This window comes from Hemibagrus wyckioides, linkage group LG08 (assembly GCF_019097595.1).
Source record: "Hemibagrus wyckioides isolate EC202008001 linkage group LG08, SWU_Hwy_1.0, whole genome shotgun sequence".
NCBI classification, from domain to species: Eukaryota; Metazoa; Chordata; class Actinopteri; order Siluriformes; family Bagridae; genus Hemibagrus; species Hemibagrus wyckioides.
This window is the reverse complement of record NC_080717.1, coordinates 16,040,030-16,058,410: the sequence shown is the minus strand read 5'-3', so window position 1 is coordinate 16,058,410 and position 18,381 is coordinate 16,040,030. Positions and strand designations below refer to the sequence as shown.

The 18,381-nt window shown below is 39.9% G+C and overlaps 2 protein-coding genes and 1 non-coding gene across 5 annotated transcripts; 2 read left to right on the top strand and 1 right to left on the bottom strand.

Moving 5' to 3' along the window:
- Positions 1 to 1,651: 1,651 nt before the first annotated feature.
- Positions 1,652 to 8,148, top strand: pabir2 (PABIR family member 2). Of its 2 annotated transcripts, none has more exons than XM_058397717.1 (10): positions 1,652 to 2,603; positions 2,872 to 2,950; positions 3,051 to 3,104; positions 3,945 to 3,988; positions 4,171 to 4,225; positions 4,592 to 4,693; positions 4,792 to 4,877; positions 4,985 to 5,046; positions 5,747 to 5,849; positions 6,077 to 8,148. In XM_058397717.1, the coding sequence occupies exons 1-10, from the start codon at positions 2,494 to 2,496 to the stop codon at positions 6,210 to 6,212; spliced, it is 831 nt and encodes a 276-aa protein (XP_058253700.1). In that variant the 5' UTR covers positions 1,652 to 2,493; the 3' UTR covers positions 6,213 to 8,148. The 2 variants fall into 2 exon arrangements, with proteins under 2 accessions (XP_058253700.1, XP_058253699.1); XM_058397716.1 differs by having other exon boundaries at positions 4,982 to 5,046.
- LOC131358767 (small nucleolar RNA U109) lies at positions 4,379 to 4,529 on the top strand. The gene has a single exon (XR_009205687.1). It is a non-coding gene; the product is annotated as a small nucleolar RNA U109 (small nucleolar RNA).
- A 1,125-nt stretch (positions 8,149 to 9,273) lies between the features above and the next one.
- On the bottom strand, positions 9,274 to 16,503 carry mospd1 (motile sperm domain containing 1). Of its 2 annotated transcripts, XM_058397719.1 has the most exons (7): positions 16,353 to 16,503; positions 14,394 to 14,475; positions 14,198 to 14,266; positions 14,029 to 14,104; positions 11,983 to 12,215; positions 9,744 to 9,905; positions 9,274 to 9,657 (listed from the first exon to the last, which is right to left on the bottom strand). In XM_058397719.1, the coding sequence occupies exons 2-7, from the start codon at positions 14,428 to 14,430 to the stop codon at positions 9,626 to 9,628; spliced, it is 609 nt and encodes a 202-aa protein (XP_058253702.1). In that variant the 5' UTR covers positions 14,431 to 14,475; positions 16,353 to 16,503; the 3' UTR covers positions 9,274 to 9,625. The 2 variants fall into 2 exon arrangements, with proteins under 2 accessions (XP_058253702.1, XP_058253701.1); XM_058397718.1 differs by having other exon boundaries at positions 14,198 to 14,475; positions 16,353 to 16,437.
- Between the last annotated feature and the right edge of the window lie 1,878 nt (positions 16,504 to 18,381).

The window sequence follows — 18,381 nt, the reverse complement described above, 5'->3', positions numbered from 1 at the left end:
CTCAGAAATTTACTGCAAAATACTTTTAATTTTTGACACCACTGAAGAAAACATGTTAGTTGAAAAGATTAATTTGCAAGTCGATAAGCGTGTTTTTTTTTTTTTTTAATTAAATATAAAGCTTTAAAGTATACAGTTATTAAATTTACACCAGTTAGACATTCTGTGTAGAAGCTATGTTATGCAAAGTTAGACTCTATGGATAACAATGCTGTGTAAGCTGTGGACAAGGAAAGCAACACTGGAACCAGATCATATTCAGGCTATAAACAAATTCAGTATAAATTCAGCAGAACTTCCCTGGAGCTCTCTAAACCTTTTTTTGGGCCAGTAACTTTTTTTGTGGTTAAGGTGTTGGACTATTGATTAGAAAGTTGTGTGTTTGAATCCCAGGTCCACAAAGCTGCCCTAAAACTGTTGGCCCCTTGAGAAAAAAGCCAAAAAGCCCTTCTCATTTCATACAACCCTCAGTTGTATGAAATTAGATAAAACGTAAGTTGCTCTGGATAAAGGTTTCTGCCAAATGTTGTAATGAATTACAAACAGATAGTAACCTGAGCTCTGGATCAAACCAGATCACACTCTCCTAGAGTCATACACCGGCAACACTACTTACTGTTCCACCATGCCAAACAAGTTTGATGTAGTTTGGTATTAAACTATAACCATAAAAATAATATGATTCATGTGAAATCAAGCTTAATTCTACATGTATTAAAAATAGACTTAAACTATGAGAAATTATAAGATAAAGAAGTAAACAAAAATATCTCTGTAATACTCTCATGGTGGCCTGAAGCTTTCAAAATGCATAAACAAGGCATGGATAAAATTAACAAGCAGTTAGACAGAGAGCATTTTAAAATACTGCCACTCTATTGTTATGAATAAGTCTGAGTACAGGTCAGTATTAAAGTGCTGGCACTGGATTACCATGTCAGGTCAAAATCAAAAAGAATACAGAATGGACCTGAATCCTAGTCTACTGTATTCCAACACTGTAATCAAAAATAAAGAAAATGCAATAACATGATGTAGTGAAAAGTTGTGAAGTGTTTAAACTGCTGTAGGCTGGTCAGTCTGAGGAAAGAGACGAGAAGTGAGGGTGTTTGCTGCAGCAGAGGTAAGGCCTTAAAACCCAGCCTAGCTTGTTACTTGTGCAGTCCCATATTTCTTCTGCTTTCAGACTGGCTAAGCAAACATAATGTGTTAAGGAGTCAACAGGAACATAAAAAATGTGTCTTTTAACTAATGTAGCTTAGCAGCTGTTTTTGTTGTGATTGCTGTTAGGCCTACCAGTATTGGCCTACAAGGCTATTATTCTATGTATGATTGGTGCTTGTAAGGATGTACGTGAATACAGCTGCATTTTTTAGTATGATTCTGTGCTTCGGTGTAAATATTTCCACAAACTTTGAATCTTGCATTTTTTTTAATGGAGAATAATTTGTAAGGTAACTTTACCAACAAAGAGCTCCAGGCACGCATGCGTTTCCCTGGGCCGAGAGTTAAGGTGGTACAATGTGACGTAGGAGCGTAACGTTTTCAGGAAGTGCTCTCCAAGTTGCCATTTCATTGGCTACTCGCTTTCTGCTTTCCCTTTCAAAAAACGCATGCTTGCGGCCTACGATGCGTCTGATTGGCTTTCGGAGCTGTCCGTCACCCGGTGAAAACAGGAGGGGCGGAACGGCTTGGTTGAGTCTCGATGGCCACTGCGGCGTCTAAAGGGATAACTTTAAAATGATTGATGCACGCGCGTTATTTGTTCCGTCAAATATATGTTCAGACAGAAAGGTGGACAGATAGAGGATGGTGGAAATAAGTTGTTTGTTTGCTCATTAATACAGCACTTGGCGGGTTAGCATTGCATGCTAACGCATCAGCGGCATATCACGAGAAGCACATCTAAGTAAGCTAATTAGCCAAGAAGCTAGTTTCTCTTCTCGATTATAACTAACTGAACGTTATTGTGCTTCGCTAGTAAGACAATCGTGTGAGAATAATACAAGCTCTCGTGCTTTCGGGCTCGGTGTGTTGGTTTTTCCGTCGTGGTAGTGTTGTTACGCGTCTTTCATTTAAAAACTGCAGGGTTTGGAAATTTGGGCTTGCTGTGGTCTGACGAAGGAGCATCAAGCTAAGCTAACAAGCAGGATAGCTGTAACCCGTGTACTGCACGGACCCCGTGGCTTCTGCGCGTGCTCATCCAGGCTAAAATCGTATTAAGGAAAAGTTTAGAGATGGACACATGTTTTAGTAAACGGGCTCGTGATCTCGGGTTAGGCTGGTCATGCATGTAGCTAGCAGCTGCTTTCGATTGTAGACCTCCTTAAACGTGCAGGAATTGTTAGCCTTCGCTAACTGCCTGAAACCTGCGAGATGCGCAAATAAAAGCGTCGCTTTGGCTGCTTTCAACGATGTAGCTTTATAAGCAGAGGAACTCTAGGCGGTACTGGACGAATCCGGACATTAGTTAGCACCGTGAACCACCGAGCAATGATGGCGCAAGAGAAGATGGAGTTGGACTTGGACATCACGTCGGCTCTGCTTCAGGGAGACGGACACTTGAGGCGATCTAACAGCGAGCCGATGATAAACGGCTTAAGGTTTACTCACCGTTTCATTTTCATTCTGACAAACATAATCTCCAGTGGATTGCATGGCTGTTCCTTAACCATGCTCTTAGATGTCAGGAGTGTGGATTCACAGACTTGCTAAATAAAAGAAATCACTTCACTGAGTTACACCAGTCTTAAAGCACAGGCTGTATTGGTAGTAGGCAACTCGCACAATGGCCATGCAAATCTCCTGCACTTGTTTTCCCTAGCTAAGTTTTGCCAATGCATTGAGTAACCATTCATCTCTGTCTTACAGTGACACCTCTCAGGTTTTCCAGAGAGAAATACTACGCAGCAGACGGAACAGCACAACTCTTGTTAATCGACCTAACATGGTGTGTAACACTGCATGAAACTGCTTCAATTTGCAGACTGTTCATCACTGACACTGTTCAAGGTTTTGCTTTTGCTCATTGTTCTTTATGCAACACCCAGGTTCCGTCTTCCCCGGTTCGCATCCCGAGCACCAGGCTTGAAAGAATCAAACAGGTAAACCAGATCTCTGTCCATCTGTAAAATCTAGTAGGTTAGGGGTTGAGTTTTTAACCTACTGCAGCATAAAAATATCAGGATATTAATGAGCCATTTACAGAGAAGCTGTTGTAAAAAAAAAAAAAAAAATTTAAAGCAAAAGTTTAAAATCTTTATTACTTCACCGGAACAGATTTCAGGAAAAAAAAATGGATATATTTGAGACAGACCTTTCTTATGGAAATCTTTTCCACTGTCAGTATTTATCATACTTTTTTTATAAGCTGAAAAAGACTTTGAGGCAAGGTGCTGTGCTGAAATGATGATGATGATTTTTTTATTATTATTATTATTATTATTATTATTATTATTATTATTCTATATTCCTAAACAAATATAGATGCCACATTGGGAGCTTGCTGGTCATGATGTTATGAGTACCAGCAGAGGTAGCAAGCCTTTTCAGTGCAGTTGCTTTTGCAGTGAAACTGGACTTGCTGTAGTAGTTTTTAGTGGTAGTCCAGAAGAAGAGGACATTTTTGGGCAGTTTCAGCTGAACAATAAAAAAGTGACGAGAACTGCTTGAGTAAAAAAAACTTAACAGAAAGACTAAATCATGCATAAACGCTTTTTAATCTGTTTTGAGGTAACTGTCCAGTTGTCTCCCATAACACTGTAAAATCCCATTTATTTGAGGGTTTTCAAGATCTATTGGCCTAAGCGTATCTTGTGTATTTTATTGTTTAGAGCTTTAATTGTACTTGCTATGCTTTATATTGGAACAGTGGAGCTTGTATGATTCTGCTTGAGTAGTAGGCTAATGTGTATCTTTTTTTTTCCTTTTTCTTTTAATTGTAGGAGGAGGGGGTTGATGTGATGAACAGGGAAACGGCTCATGAACGGTAAATAACTGGCTTTCCGGATGCTGTTATCTTCATTATGGGTGACTATAACACAATTTGTTTTTAAACAGATCAGTAAACTCTCTATGGTCTTGTTATGCTCTGTACCCCTTTGTTTGTATGTTTGTTTGTTTTTTTTGTTTTTTTTTCCCTTCCTTTTTTTACCGTCTTTGTCCATCTAGGGAGGTGCAGGCGGCCATGCAGATGAGCCAGTCATGGGAGGAAAGTCTTAGTCTGGTAAGGCCTGCTATAATGTTTAGAAATGCCGGGGTGTTGCACTCTACAACTCGGGGCATTTTTCCTTTGTAACAGATGCGCTATTCAGAAATACAAGCAGTGCAGGCTACCTTAAACTATGTAAAGGATTTGTAAATGATCAGATGCTGAAATTTGCATGCAGTGGCTTTTTGCCACCACACGTCCACCTCTCCCTACAGATGAGATTGTGGATGTACAACAGCATGCTAGAGTGACATGGAGTTAACAGGGCCACCAGTCTCTCAAGAGCAGACTGCGTTGGTAGTATAACACTCCTACAATAATGCCTAAAGTTAACTTTGCTGAGCATGATACAGGTTCACTGTGTATATACTGTTATTTCAGAGCGACAATGACTTTGAGAAGTCTTCATCATCATCCCCGAAGCGCATTGATTTTGTGCCTGTCTCTCCAGCTCCATCTCCCACCAGAGGAATTGGGAAGAAGGTATTATTTCATTAAACAAAGCACTACACAATGTACTTCTGTATTCCTGGTTTTGATCTTGCTAATGCTCATGCAAATATCCCTTCTTTAATGAGCAGCAGTGCTTCTCTCCATCTCTGCAAATCTTGGTGAGCAGTAATGGTCTAACTCCCAGCCCTATTCCCAGTCCAACACGTCGCTTCAGGTGAACACATGCAGTTTTAATTGATAAGGAAGCCATTCCTGTTAATATTAACGTGGTGTTATTTATTTTTAACCTGTTTTTTTGGGAACTTTGTGTGTACTCAGCAGGAGGAGTCAGAGCCCCATTAACTGCATTAGACCCAGCATTTTGGGCCCGATTAAACGGAAAGGTAAAATGATCTTGTGTTCAGAATTAGATTGTGGATAGTCCAGGGTGGTGGTGCGGGCAGAGGCTTAATGAGAGGACTCAAACTCCATGATATCTCCAGCTTTTCAAAGACTTCTAGCAGGCCACCAATGGCCCTGCTGTCTGAATGGGATGGCACATTTAGTGAAGCATGGTGGTGGTAGCATCATGCAATGTGACTGGCTCTTTTCAGCTGGGACTGGGACTTCAGTCAACATAAAGGAAGGCATGGATAGCTCCAAATGCCAAATAACTCTTAAATACCTGTGGATTGAGATGAGGATTGTATACCAGATATCGCAATCACAATTTAACACACCTGGAGCATTTATGCAGGGAATAGTGAAATAAAAAGGCAAATAAAGATGTGCTACTTTGGTAGTCTCTTACTAAAGTATGACTTAAGGGGTGTGTATTCCTAACCTGGTTATAACCTGTAACTTTTTCTTTCTTTCTTCTTTTTTTTTGCTTTTTCCACATTTATTTTGTTTCTCATTGAATGTGGGACTTTCTCATTGAATGTGGGGAAAATTTTAAGAAAAAAAATCTGTTAATCTGGGTTTTATTTATATATTTTTTTCCACAAAACTTGCAGTTTCTAGATACACCATTTCTGGTGTCTTAATAGTTGAATTTCTTTTTTCCTCCCCCTTCCCCTAAATCTTAATTACATTACCTCCTAGTTTCAGGTGAAATGGAAGCAGAAAGCCAGCCAAAGAGACTTTTCCAGGGTATCACCACCATGTTGTCAACGGAAACTGCCCACCTGCCTGAACACGGCTCATGGTGCGTGTTCTATAGTGGTGATTGGTGATGTTTCATGTGTTAGAGGATGGTAATAGTTGGTGTGCTCATTTGATAAGTAATTTTACTTTAGCGTTATTACTATTGTGCTAAATTGTATAAAGCAGTGAAACTGATGCATTTGCACCTTCTAATTTGGAGCTGAAGCTCACTTGTTGGTCTAGTCTGGTGTGTGTTTGAGCTTAATGCGTGATTCTTTATTTCTGTAGTTTATCCCCTGACCTGCTTGATGGAAGCCTCAGCAGTGTTGGCTCCTCTTCAGGTTCTCCAGCTAAGATGGAAGGGGTCTCGCCCTCCTCGAGCAACTCTCCATTCACCCCCCTCCAGGATCTTTCACCTAAGTGATCAAAATATTGTATCAAATCGCAAGAAAGGTCACATGAACGAGCCTCTGGAGTTTCTTGTACTTCTGTTCCATGCCTTCCCAATTGTGCTTTTGTTCTTGTCTTTGATTTTTCTGATGAGGATTTGCTTTCTCAATGGGACAGTGTGGGGAAGCTCTGTAATAAAAGAAGCCAAAGCCCTGCAGGTAATTTGTATGGACTGTACCATTGGGGTAGTCGGCAGGGGTTGAAGACTGTGAATGCTGTTTGCACCAGCTGCTATATAAAGGTGTAATATTTTGGGGTGAAGCTCCATAATGAAACAAACAGCATTTCAGTACCCTGAATGAATTTTCTTATAGTTCTATGAAATGAGGGGAATTCTAATATAAAAATAAAGCTCTTAGTGAGCGAAGCGTTCCCTCTTGCAACAGTACCATTAGGTTGCCTGTGGCCAGGCCTATTACTATAGATCTTTAATTTACATGAGCAGATTGCGAACAGGTATTGTGTGAAAGAATTTAACTTATTTTTGGTTCCAGCCTTTTTTTTTTTTGTTAGTATGTACATACATTGTGATGGCTATTAGCTTGTCATTTGAATCTGTGTTGGACTGAATGTGTGCACAGTGCTCAAGCAGTTAACTGACAGTTGGGTGCAATGGCACTCGCATACATTTACAACAGAGTTTGTATCTGCCTTTGGCCAAGTGTATAAGGATCAGCCTTTCATTATTCATGTAGATGGAAGGAGGCGGCAACACCGTTGACGAGTGCCTATTTATCACTCTTGGTGCTTCATTAAGTTTTTCTAATGGAGTTAACGGTTGCCGTCGGCTATTTAGGAATCAGTGCAAATGTTGGTTGAATGCAATATTAATGGGGATGTGTACCACTAAATCCAGGATTTGAACACTACAGCACATGCAACAGTCTGAGTTGTCATTTATCTTAAGGTCTACCACCCTACAACATGGTTTAGCCTTGTCAGCTTTGGAGAAGTGAACTGCCTTGCTGCAGTGTGTCTTACAAGCCTTTTTAAACACAGTCGCTTCACCCTTATTCGCTCGTCTTTGAATAATCACTGTGTGACAGTACCAACCTTAAACAAAGGAGTTATGTGTTTAATGCCTTTTTTTGCATGGGGTGAACTACTACAGGCCACTGTCAGGAATTTCAGAGAGAAATTCCTGAAGCAGTTTAGATAAATGGAAGAATAGCGGTGGCTGACGGAGACATTTGAACATGCAATGGAAAAGATTAATGTCTGGATGACGGTCATCTACTGATTCATGAAAGTAGTGTGCCATTTAAAGGTCTGTAAATAAGAAAGATGTAAAATTGTACTTGTGTAAGTTGTTCACTTGAGCTTTTGTTATTTTTAGTAAATAGTATTTTTTGTAAATGGGTTTTATGAATTAGTTTCCTTTAAAAAAAAAAAAAAGAAAAAAGAACAAAAAGAAAAGAAAAAGAAATGGCTTTATTTCCTCAGAGCATGATGCATCATAACTGTTTTGTTCTTATTTGCAAGCAGGAAAATGATTGTAAATTCTGTTTTTCATGGAAGTGAAATTAACTGTGTGGTTTATTGCCCCATATTAGAAATATGGCAGAAGCAAAACTGCACTCTACATCCTTTCTCTGAATGTCTTTCTTTGCAAAGAGGAAAAAAAAAAGCAGTAAGTGGGTCATGTAGGTCCCCTTACTGTACTGTATTAACGGTTGATGTGTTTGTGGTTTGATTTACCAGTTTGTTTATTTTTTTTGTCCTGTGGACTGTGTCCTGTCTGATCTTTTATTTAAATTCCTGTCCTCTTCCAAGAGTGTAAACCTTAAGCTTGTGTGTTGAGTGAGTCGAGTGCTTTGCTGAGCTCTGTTCTGAATGGACAAAGAGATTTTTTTTTTTGTCCCCTTTATCCAGTGATCTTCAGATTACAAAATAAATTATTTGTCCGGCAATTCTTGATATGGGTGTTTTTATATTCTGGGTTTTTCTGCCAAGGGATGAGGTTATGTGCTTGTGTTCTTGTAGTAAGAGAGAATAACTAATTGAAAATGTAAACAGAACACTACTAGTGGATTTACATTCAGGTATTTAATCCGATCTCTAATTGTAGAACTAATCTTCAGCTTCCATAACAAAGACCCTCTTGTGTGCAAGATTAAACTAGTCATTTCTTTTAAGAAGTTAGCTATGAATTGCTTTGTGTTATCGACCTTTGCTGTTTATGAAGTGAATCAAGTCCTGCAGTTTTTCCACAGATGCTTACACATTTTTAAGTGTTTGCGGGACGGCAGTTAGTTTTTATTACAAACTCACACTTAGAATTAATGCCTAAGAACAGAACACGATTAATGCTTAATGTTTTGGTAACGTTTAACATTTGTGTTTGCGAAACAGTTAAAGAACACTCTCGGTGAGAAGGACGTAAGGCTTTTCTTTTCACTTCTGCATCACTTTTCAATAGGCAGTATTACACATACAGGTACTGTAGATAGACCTAAATGCCCTGTCAAGCTTTTCTGCTCAACAGTGCAAAACAATTACCCACAATCCCCCACACTATCAATATTTGCATCGACAGGCAAGTGTTGCACTTGCTGAAGTTGGTTACTGTACTCGCCCCATGATTTTTGAAAGACATTTAAAAAAAAAAAAAAGCACACACTTCTGGTAAGAAGGTCTATATAAGATCCTGCAGTCACATAAGGTGCTCCTGTGGTATGAAAACAACAAACTGCAATTCACACAACTACATTTGATTACTAATGTAACTAACGTCAGAAAATCAGGAAGACAAATCATTTTTCTTGGGCATAATAATGCAATAAATATCAGAAGAATACTGTAAGGAATTAATGATAGTTAATGGGATGTAGTCAATTATTATAAGATTCCTTTAATATTGTTTATCACTCGAGAATCTATGAATAATTTTTTGTGTGGCCAAAGACCAAACATGAAGCGGCACAAGCAACATGGCCGACACGATGGAGTCTAAAGATATTCTTGATAAAACAAGCCACATGCATGTTAATTAAACATTGTATGGCAGCAGCAAAACAGCACAGACACAAAGGATATGAAGTAAAACACGTTTAATTTAACATATTCCTCATGGTTATGCACACACATCCCCTTCCCGCCTATCCCTGATAGTCAGCGTGGCTCAGTTGCCAGCTCAGTCAGTGTTTGAGTGTCCGGTCTGAGTACATCCCTCCCGTTGCCCCATGATGTTTGCATTTTCACTGGGCATACATGTTTGTAATGTCATTTAAGCAGTTAGTTCTTGTTAAAAAAGGGTGGCTTTTTATCTATCACACTTGGGCTCACCCCTTTTTCACAACTCTTCTGGTTGTGCAAATGTCTATTTCCCCTCTTTTTCTTCAGTTTCTTCACACTTTCCTCTGTACAAACTTGTCGGACAGTGTCCCTTCATGTGCGGAGGATAACCATTGTAAGAAGACCTGCATATAAACAACATTCACAGAAAAATCAATGAACAAATGCATTTGAAAAATACACTACTTCAAAAGTTCACAGTGCAACTTACCTAACACGTAAGCAGCTACGAGTTTCTTATTAACACTTAAGTGGAGGTAGACAGGCACTGTGGATTCCTGCTCTCCCAGAGTAGGGAGCATAAGGGCGGCCATACACACTAGGCCCAACAGGACGGTTAGCACGCTGGGGCCCCCTGATGCTGCTCGACTCTCTGTAGAACACAGACACACACACACAGTTTACAAATCAACGCAATTCACAATCATAGAGCTCTCTACTGCGACCTAGTGAAATAAAAAGGGACTACAGATCACTAGAGCATCCATCCATCCATTTTCTGAGGGACTGAGGAAACCTGGAGCCTGTCCCAAGGGACTCAAAACAGATGGCAGGGGACACCCTGGACCCATGCCATCGTAGGGCACAATCACACACACACACACTACACCCACTAAAGTCCATTTTAGAGGTGCCAATCAGCCTACAGTGCATGACTTTGGACTGAGGGGGAGCCGGAGTACCTGGAGGAAAACATGCAAACTCCACACACAGGAGGCGATTCAAAACCCAAGCGGTGTGAGGCGAATGTGCTGAGCACTAAGCCACAGTGTCCCCTTCATCTAGAAACTTTTTTTTTTTTTTTCATTTATTTATTCATTTTTATATTCACAGCAAAAAGAACAAGACATGGCAAAAGAAACAGGAACATACATGCGCACACACACGAGATACAATAAAAATAAAAAGAAAAAAGAAAAAGAAAAAAAAGAAAAAGGATACATTCACAATGCAATATCAGATCAAACCTTCAGTACAGAGCAACTCAATACAGAGTATCCACCTCTAGATTGAATGTCAAAAAAAGGGGATGCCGGAAATGCTGGGTGGGTGGGTGGGGGGTAAGAAGGCAGGTCATTCAAAGACAGCTGGGTCAAGTTTGAGAGTTTCAACATAATCACGAAAGGGCCGCCAAATTTTACGGAAAGTAGCAGTTGGACGCTGTAGAGAGTACCTCATCTTCTCTAATTTTATGAAATAGAGAACATCTCTAATCCAGCGAGCATGACATGGGGGGTGAGGACTTTTCCAATTTAATAGGATTAGACGCCAAGCCAAAAGAGTTAAAAAAGCAATAAAGTCAGAAAAGTAAGAGGGCATAGAGCAGTCAGGTGGCAAAACGCCAAACAACCCATTAAGTGGACATGGTGGTATGTAATGGCAGACAATGAGGCAAAGGTTTGTTTCCAGAAGGATGTCAGAGCTGGACGAGTCTAGAACATATGTATTAGAGTGGCTGGTCCAGAATGAGATCTGTCACACTCATCATCAATGGACGGGTTGATCCGAGCCAACCTACTCTTGGACCAGTGAGCTCTATGAACAACCATGCGCTGTATGAGCCCATGACGTGCACAGAGAGATGAAGAGTGGACCCTATTCAACACTTTTTTCCACGTCTCTTCATCAATTTCAGTACCTATATCTTGAGACCAGACGATTCTACATTAGCTATAAGATTAATTAATTCTGAAATTGACCCCTTGATACCGGGGTCCACCCCCAGGATAGAATCCAAACCAGAAAGACAAAGTACACTTGGGACCTTGCTAACTTTTTTACATACAAAATCTCAAATTTGTGAATATCTAAAGAAATGTCTTTAGGAGAAACATTTTTACATATTGATTACTAGGAATACCTACTAGCTCTGTTTATGTTTCGCCTGTTTAAACTGCGTCCACACACATACACTACTAGACTTATTCTTACAAATTTAGCTAGCTGAGGCAGTGCAAGTAAAGAATGTGTAGTTATCTTTGTGAGGTGAGAACCCATTAATAAATTAATGCTGAGTTTTAAAATGTTTTATAAGGTTACATGCATTATAGGAATATGCTTTAGTTTCTCTTATGATATTTTTGCTGATCACAGATTGCAGTCTGCTTTGCTTTGAATACCATCATTAATCATGAAATATTTTCAGACTGCTGTCATTTCGTGCCTTCTGCTCATTAGTAGTAGTATCACATTATATCAGGTGTTTGCAGATGTTGGTCACAAGTGATCAGAGCACTTATTACCAGCACAAATCAGTGGATACTGGACCAATACCCAATACCATTATCGATTACATTTAGTTACGTCCATATATAATTAGAAGAAAAAAATTCCAAATATATACTTTAACAGAGGACACATAAATCTCCACTAAACACACTCTGTACACATGACTCACTTGTGTCTATTCATGATTAAAGGTTGATGAGACTAGTACAGATTGTCTCTACCTGTCTGGAATGCAGTCTGCTCAAAGAACAAGCTGTCAGTGAGCTGCTCCTTCATCCTGCGCTCGTCCTCCTGGGGCCGGCTTTGAGGCTGCTCCTGAGTTGCTGAAGGCAGCAGCGTGGCCATCACCTCCTTCCTGCCCAGAGCTTTCTTCTGGCTCTGCTCAGACACCTGCAGCCGGAACTTATCGATCACGCCATAGTGGCAGGCCCGCACGTCTCGGTGCCGGATCACTCTGCAGTGTAAGAAACGGCAAGAGGTCAAAGTAGACAGATTAAAAATCAACCCTTATATTCATGAGAAAAAGAAAATACACACTCTTTCGAATGAAGCATATTGTTTTTATTCATCAGAGCCTAAATAACAATTTTGTGGTCCTTGACAACATCTATAAACAAACAAATAACCTAAGTCATCTTCCACAATTTTAAGTATCATTCAGAAACCAGGTGGGAAAAACTAAATACCTCCTGTAGAACCACCTCTAGCAATAATATTTATATCTCTGATCATTAATGTCTGACCTTGCACTAAATTTGCTGGGATCCCCACAACCGTCATAAAGTACACATTTTTATAGGAGTTTATCAGCCTCTAACATTGCTTTTCAGAAAACCTCACACTCTCTTCTTTACAACATTGCTTCAAGTCACTGATGTTTGAAGGCATTCATTTATGCCCTAAGCATCTCAGTGAAGTTGAGGTCTGTACTTTGACCATTCCAACTGAGATCATTGTCCTGTTGTATGACCAAATTGTGTCCCAGCTTAAACTACTGGACAGATATCCACACACATTTTTCTCAAGAATATTCTGGTATAAAGTGCAGTTCACTGTTGTCTCAAAGACTGCCAGTTTCCCAGGTCCTGTGGCTCCATCACCATCCTTCACAGTTGGTATGAGGTGTTTGGTTTTTGTCAAACATGGCACTTTGCTTGATAACCAAATATGGAGTCTCCATCCCAAAGGATATTGTTCCAGAACTCTTAGAGTTTCTTCAGATGCAATTTTGCAAATCTAAGTCTGCTCCATATTCCTTTTTAAGAGAAGGGATTTTATCCTAGCCACCCTTCCACCCTACCCAGTCTTCTTCAGTCTGTTCTGACTGTACTGTCACGACCACACACATTTCATGTGCTTACAGAGGCCTGAAGGCCACATGATATAGGTGTGGGGTTTTCTTTATATTTCTGATCATTAAACTGTGTAAACTTGGACTGAATTTGCTGGAGTGTCCACTTCTGGGATGACTGGCAACTGCCTTGAAGGCTCTCCATTTGTACACAGTCCTTCTAACTGTACAATGATAAATTTCAAATTGTATGGAGTTTGCCTTATAACTCTTTTCAGATTGATAAGCAGCAATAGTTGCTTAAAGGCTGAAATCATTATTTCTTGGCATGATGAAGACACACCTGAGTGCTCCAGAACACCACTGATTTTACAGAGGTAGGCACACATCCTGATGATGAACTAATCCTGTTTATTTCATTAGTATCATCTGGATGCTGATTTTTCTCTCAGTGATTGTGGAAAATATAAAAGGTGTATTTATTTTCCTACCTGCTTCGGATTACATTGGGCGGAAATAATTAATACATATTTAAATTTGTTTTTTTGACCTTTAATTTTCACCTAAGGTTATTTGTACATTTACAGAAGTTGGGGAGAACCACACAATTCTTGTTTAGACCCTGACAAACAAACAAACAAAAAAACACCCACTGAATTGAAAGATGGTGCACTTTCTTTTCTCCATGATTGTAAAGCTCTATTCATGCCACTGTCTAGATCAATACTACAAAAATCACACCATTAATTGTATATTTGTCAGAACTGTAATGTCATTTTGTTTTCTAATTACATTCAATATTAAAGATCTAATTTGTAAGTACTTTGTACCAAGATGTTTCTTTAAAAATGTAATACTCAGATATATCCAGGTTTCTTTGGCATAAAATTACAGATGAATGCTTTGGATCAACAACATATCCATTGTTAAGTTGTGAACTGAAGGTGACAGGTGAGAACCTTATTAAGTAACTTACATGTCTACACAGCATTGTGGTTTCACAGCACCAGTGGCATCCACTACTGCGTACTTATTCGGTGCTGTGCACAGAACTGAGAGGGCAAAAACAAACAGTTACATGAGTGCACCATTTGTAATACGGAAAGACATGTCATGTGTTGCTTCCAGGCTCATGCTGATCTTACCTTTGAACTTGAGTGCAAACTCATATGGGTTGTAGAGGGTAAGCACCTGCTTGTGTGAGGCCTGCTCATCTGCATAAAAAAACAGCTCGGTGGGGAACACAAACACTGGAAGTCTTCCTTCCACTAGGTCGGGCTGCCGGCTGTGCTGCTGCATTGGCACAGACTGAGCGAACCTAGCTCTTCAGCTTATACTCACTTTTTGACTCAGAGTGTGCAGAAGCTCCCTTAAACATCAGCTAGCCTTTTTCACTTAGTTCCTTTGCAGCATGATTATTTGCCTAAAAACAAAGGGACAGTTTCAGAATTCCTAGTAGCACAACATGAATCAGAGTACTAAAAGTACTGTGGCACAAAGGGCATTTCTAGCATTTCTGTCAATGATTTTCTTTTGTGGAAAAAGCTCCATGATTGTAGAAAAGGAGTGATCTTATTCACTGACCAAGCATAACATTATGACCTGCCTAATATTGTGTTGGTCCCCCTTTTGCTGCCAAAACAATCAGTTGGATTAGACCACACAGGCCAGCCTTCACTCCCCATGTGCATTGATAAAGCCTTGGACACCCATGACTCTGTCACCGGTTCAAAACTGTTTCTTCCTTGGACCACTTTTGATAGATGCTGACCACTGCAGACCGGGAACACCCCACAAGAGCTGCAGTTTTGGAGATGCTTTGATCCAGTCATCTAGCCATCACAATTTGGCCCTTGTCAAACTCACTCAAGTCCTTACACTTGCCCATTTTTCCTGCTTCTAATACATCAACTTTGAGGACAAAATGTTCACTTGCTGCCTAATATATCCCACCCACTAACAGGTGCCATGATGTTATTCACTTCACCTGTTAGTGCTCATAATGTTATGGCTGATCGGTGTATATTATTCATAATATATTCCCATCCGCCCAAGCATGTAAAGATCGTCTGACAGGTACCTGTCGTGTATTTGTGTAAAATTACTAAGTACAGCTTATTTGTTGGCCGTGCTCTAGACTATATGTCAATGGAAAGTGGCACCAGAGATATTATCAGTGCTGCATCATTCTCAACACAGCAGTGACACTGACACGGAAGTATGTGGAGCACTGGCATGACTGCATCAAGCGCAGTAGTGTGTACACTATAAACAAACCTACCCTGTATTTCACCATTACAGATTGATTGAAGACTCATTTTATCCAAACCAACCAAGTTATTAGCTCAACAGCTTAATCAGTGAGCACGTACACACACACACAGTCTGTGTCATTGTGGTGCTCAGAATGGTCTGTTCCCATGGATGTGTAGAGACAAAATGACCAACAAGTGGAAGAATGTAGCCATAAATCTTGACACCCCCCCCCCCCCCGGCCCAATTATTTGCCAGATCTTGAATAAAAGCAAACCAAATAGTTTTTAATCCATCCGTGAGTATTATAAATAACGTCAGAAAGCGTTTGGCAAGTTCCCTGTCCTCGCGTGCCTGGTAGCTACACGTGGCTAGTCACGTGACCGTGTTTACAGCCATCGCTAACGCAAAGCGGTATTCCGCAATCATTTCTACGTCAAAAGCTCAACAACGCATAACAACACTTGGTAGATTATGACTTAAATAAACAAGTGTCTTGTCAGTTTACACAAATGGACGGAGGCTTCGCGCAAGTCTTCAAAGTGTAAATGACATTTAATCGATGCATTAGGCTAATGTTATATCCAACCTAGCGCGAGGAGCTAGCAACATGCTATAATACCATATTTTTATTGGCATCAAACCAAAAGTCTTGGTCTCGAATGTTTACTGTCAATCTGTCGTGCTGTCAAAACTGTATTAAGCACTTAGTATTTGTTTAACATTAGCTATACCACACAGCTAGCTAACGTAGACACTATGACGGCCGCTATCTTCGTGATTTGTAAGTTTTTACGTCACATCCACGTTTAACTAGGATGGTGATGGCGTATAACACTAATATGAAGATCAAGCAGCTAAAATCAGTCCAAAACATCAGCGTGTTAATCCAGATATGAGCCTGGACATCGCTCCTGCTATACAGCTTGTTGATCAGCTGTACCTGCTAAGCTTGATGAAATGATTAACCCGGATAGACGTAGTTGAAACACGTGTTTTTATTATTATTCACATCACTGTGTTAATTGAGTAACTGGAAAACTTTACCTTTGTGTCGACTATTATTGATGAAGCGAGGTATTGTGCAAAATCCCACCCTTGTTTTTCTTTTTTCTTTGTCAGTGCGCTGCAGCTCGCGCACGGAATTCTGGGATGCTGGAAGGCGTTCGTTTCGCTCTATGACGCAATGAATCTCCATACAATAATTGTGGACATGCTGTACTCTTCCTTGTTTACGATCGCTTGTTACACTTGGCAAGGTTAGAAATGATCAGTCTGATCGAGGGGTACGGAGGATATAAGCGCGTGGCTGGCATGGAGCTATTTATATACTGACTGAAATACACTAGACACGGATTTACATCATTACAGATCAAATTAAGTAGGGATAAAAAGAAAAAAGCACGGTGCATTCAGAAGAGATTGTTGGTTTAGAGACGAATAGGACTACACAGGCATTCGTATAGAAAAACAATTCATGCAATAACGTACCGCTTCCTTCTTCAAGGGCAATTCCTGTCTATTTGACTATAAACCACCATACGACACAGATGGGTTCACAAGAAATATGATGATACTTTCTTGTCAAGACAAGTCATCTCAAAACTATGTAATTATATTGCACCTTAGCACTTGGTTAACAATGCTGACCTCCACTATGGTTGTCTTGTAAAGTACTAGATTGTAGTAAAGTAGGCTATCTGTGGCTGCAGTGCCCTTGTGGATTCAACTTCCCACCTCGGAAAACAAAAGACAGTGTATGGATGTTTGAAATGGTTTATGGCTCATAATATGTTCTGCCAGGACTCTTTAACAGTGGATGAGATATCAAATTCAGAAGGCAATTTGATATTCCCTCCAGAGTTAGTGAATTATGAACCGAAAATGACACACAGGATGCAATCATAAATATATACGAGGTTAAAAATTTATTATAGTAAATATAACTATGATTGACATGACAGATTGCCAAAAATGAGAGAAAACTCATAAGAAAAAGAGTTATTATCATCTTCAGCGGCAGGTCTTTTCTGTGCATCTGCCACCTCCATAAATGGTCTACCTAAATAATGCATAAATAAATGAATAAAGAAAGAACGTGTGCCTTAAGGGCAGAGTCCAGCTGCAAGTGTTCAGATAGATGTGCAGTGCACTCTGTACAAGTATGTCATATGTTATACTATGTTATAATTAAATAATGAATATGAGTGCAATCATTTGAAGGAGCATGCTATATTATTTCCCAAGTGGAGCAATTCATCCGAAGACGAATATAGGTCACAATGTGAGTAAATTTCGACTTTAAAAAGTTCAACAGGAAAACCCTAATGTGTTATCTTGGCTGTGTCGGCTGTGGGCGGGGCTTCGCTAACTGTTACATGAAGCAGCCCTAAAGAGAAGAAGCTGTGAAATGTGACGTGGATCATCACTTCTCGTGTAAAGTGTACCAAGTAGCCCTCTGGAATGACGGAGATGAGACATTAATGATGTCCTTTGCACCTTTAACCATGATACAACCTTTCAGCTGAAATGCCATAAAAGATCTGGTTATCAAGTTTAAATCCTTGTGGCCATGTGAATACACACGTATGTCGCGGGGATTATATGATTATAGCTCGTTATCGTTTCATATGTTGTTAAAAATGGGCATGATCCCCCCTCCCCCACTTTCTGCAGTGTTCGTATTGCAAAGGGCATGTACATGCACGAGTCCATAGTATTTGGGAAGCATAATTTGCAAGAAGCTCTGGATGAGCAGGGCTTTTGAGCTCTCAAAGCAGTCATACGGTGCACAGCTTGTCACGTAAACATGGCGCTTTTCTATGGAGACAAACAAGAGCAGGGAAAGGTTGAGGGGTAGGCTCAATTATTATAAAAAATCGCATTGATAAGCACCGAGCAATTCCCCACCCCCATGAACACAGGCAGACAAGTACTATTAAAGGACGACGTTTTCGTCGGCATCAATTGAAAACTGTCTGAAACGCTTTTACTCACGAATTACAAAAAAAATACAAATACGCATGCCTGTTACAGTGTATCCAATGGCGTATCATATTCGTGTTTAGAAGTGAAG

Excerpts from the sequence above, each read along its gene's own strand:
- pabir2 (XM_058397716.1), top strand. The coding sequence starts at position 2,494 with ATGATGGCGCAAGAGAAGATGGAGTTGGACTTGGACATCACGTCGGCT. Across the intron at positions 3,105-3,944 it reads GGCTTGAAAGAATCAAACAG|GAGGAGGGGGTTGATGTGAT; the intron begins GTAAACCAGATC and ends TTTTAATTGTAG. Across the intron at positions 5,850-6,076 it reads CTGCCTGAACACGGCTCATG|TTTATCCCCTGACCTGCTTG; the intron begins GTGCGTGTTCTA and ends TTATTTCTGTAG.
- mospd1 (XM_058397718.1), bottom strand. The coding sequence starts at position 14,351 with ATGCAGCAGCACAGCCGGCAGCCCGACCTAGTGGAAGGAAGACTTCCA. Across the intron at positions 12,216-14,028 it reads CCACAATGCTGTGTAGACAT|AGTGATCCGGCACCGAGACG; the intron begins GTAAGTTACTTA and ends CTTACACTGCAG. Across the intron at positions 9,906-11,982 it reads GCAGACTGCATTCCAGACAG|AGAGTCGAGCAGCATCAGGG; the intron begins GTAGAGACAATC and ends TGTGTTCTACAG.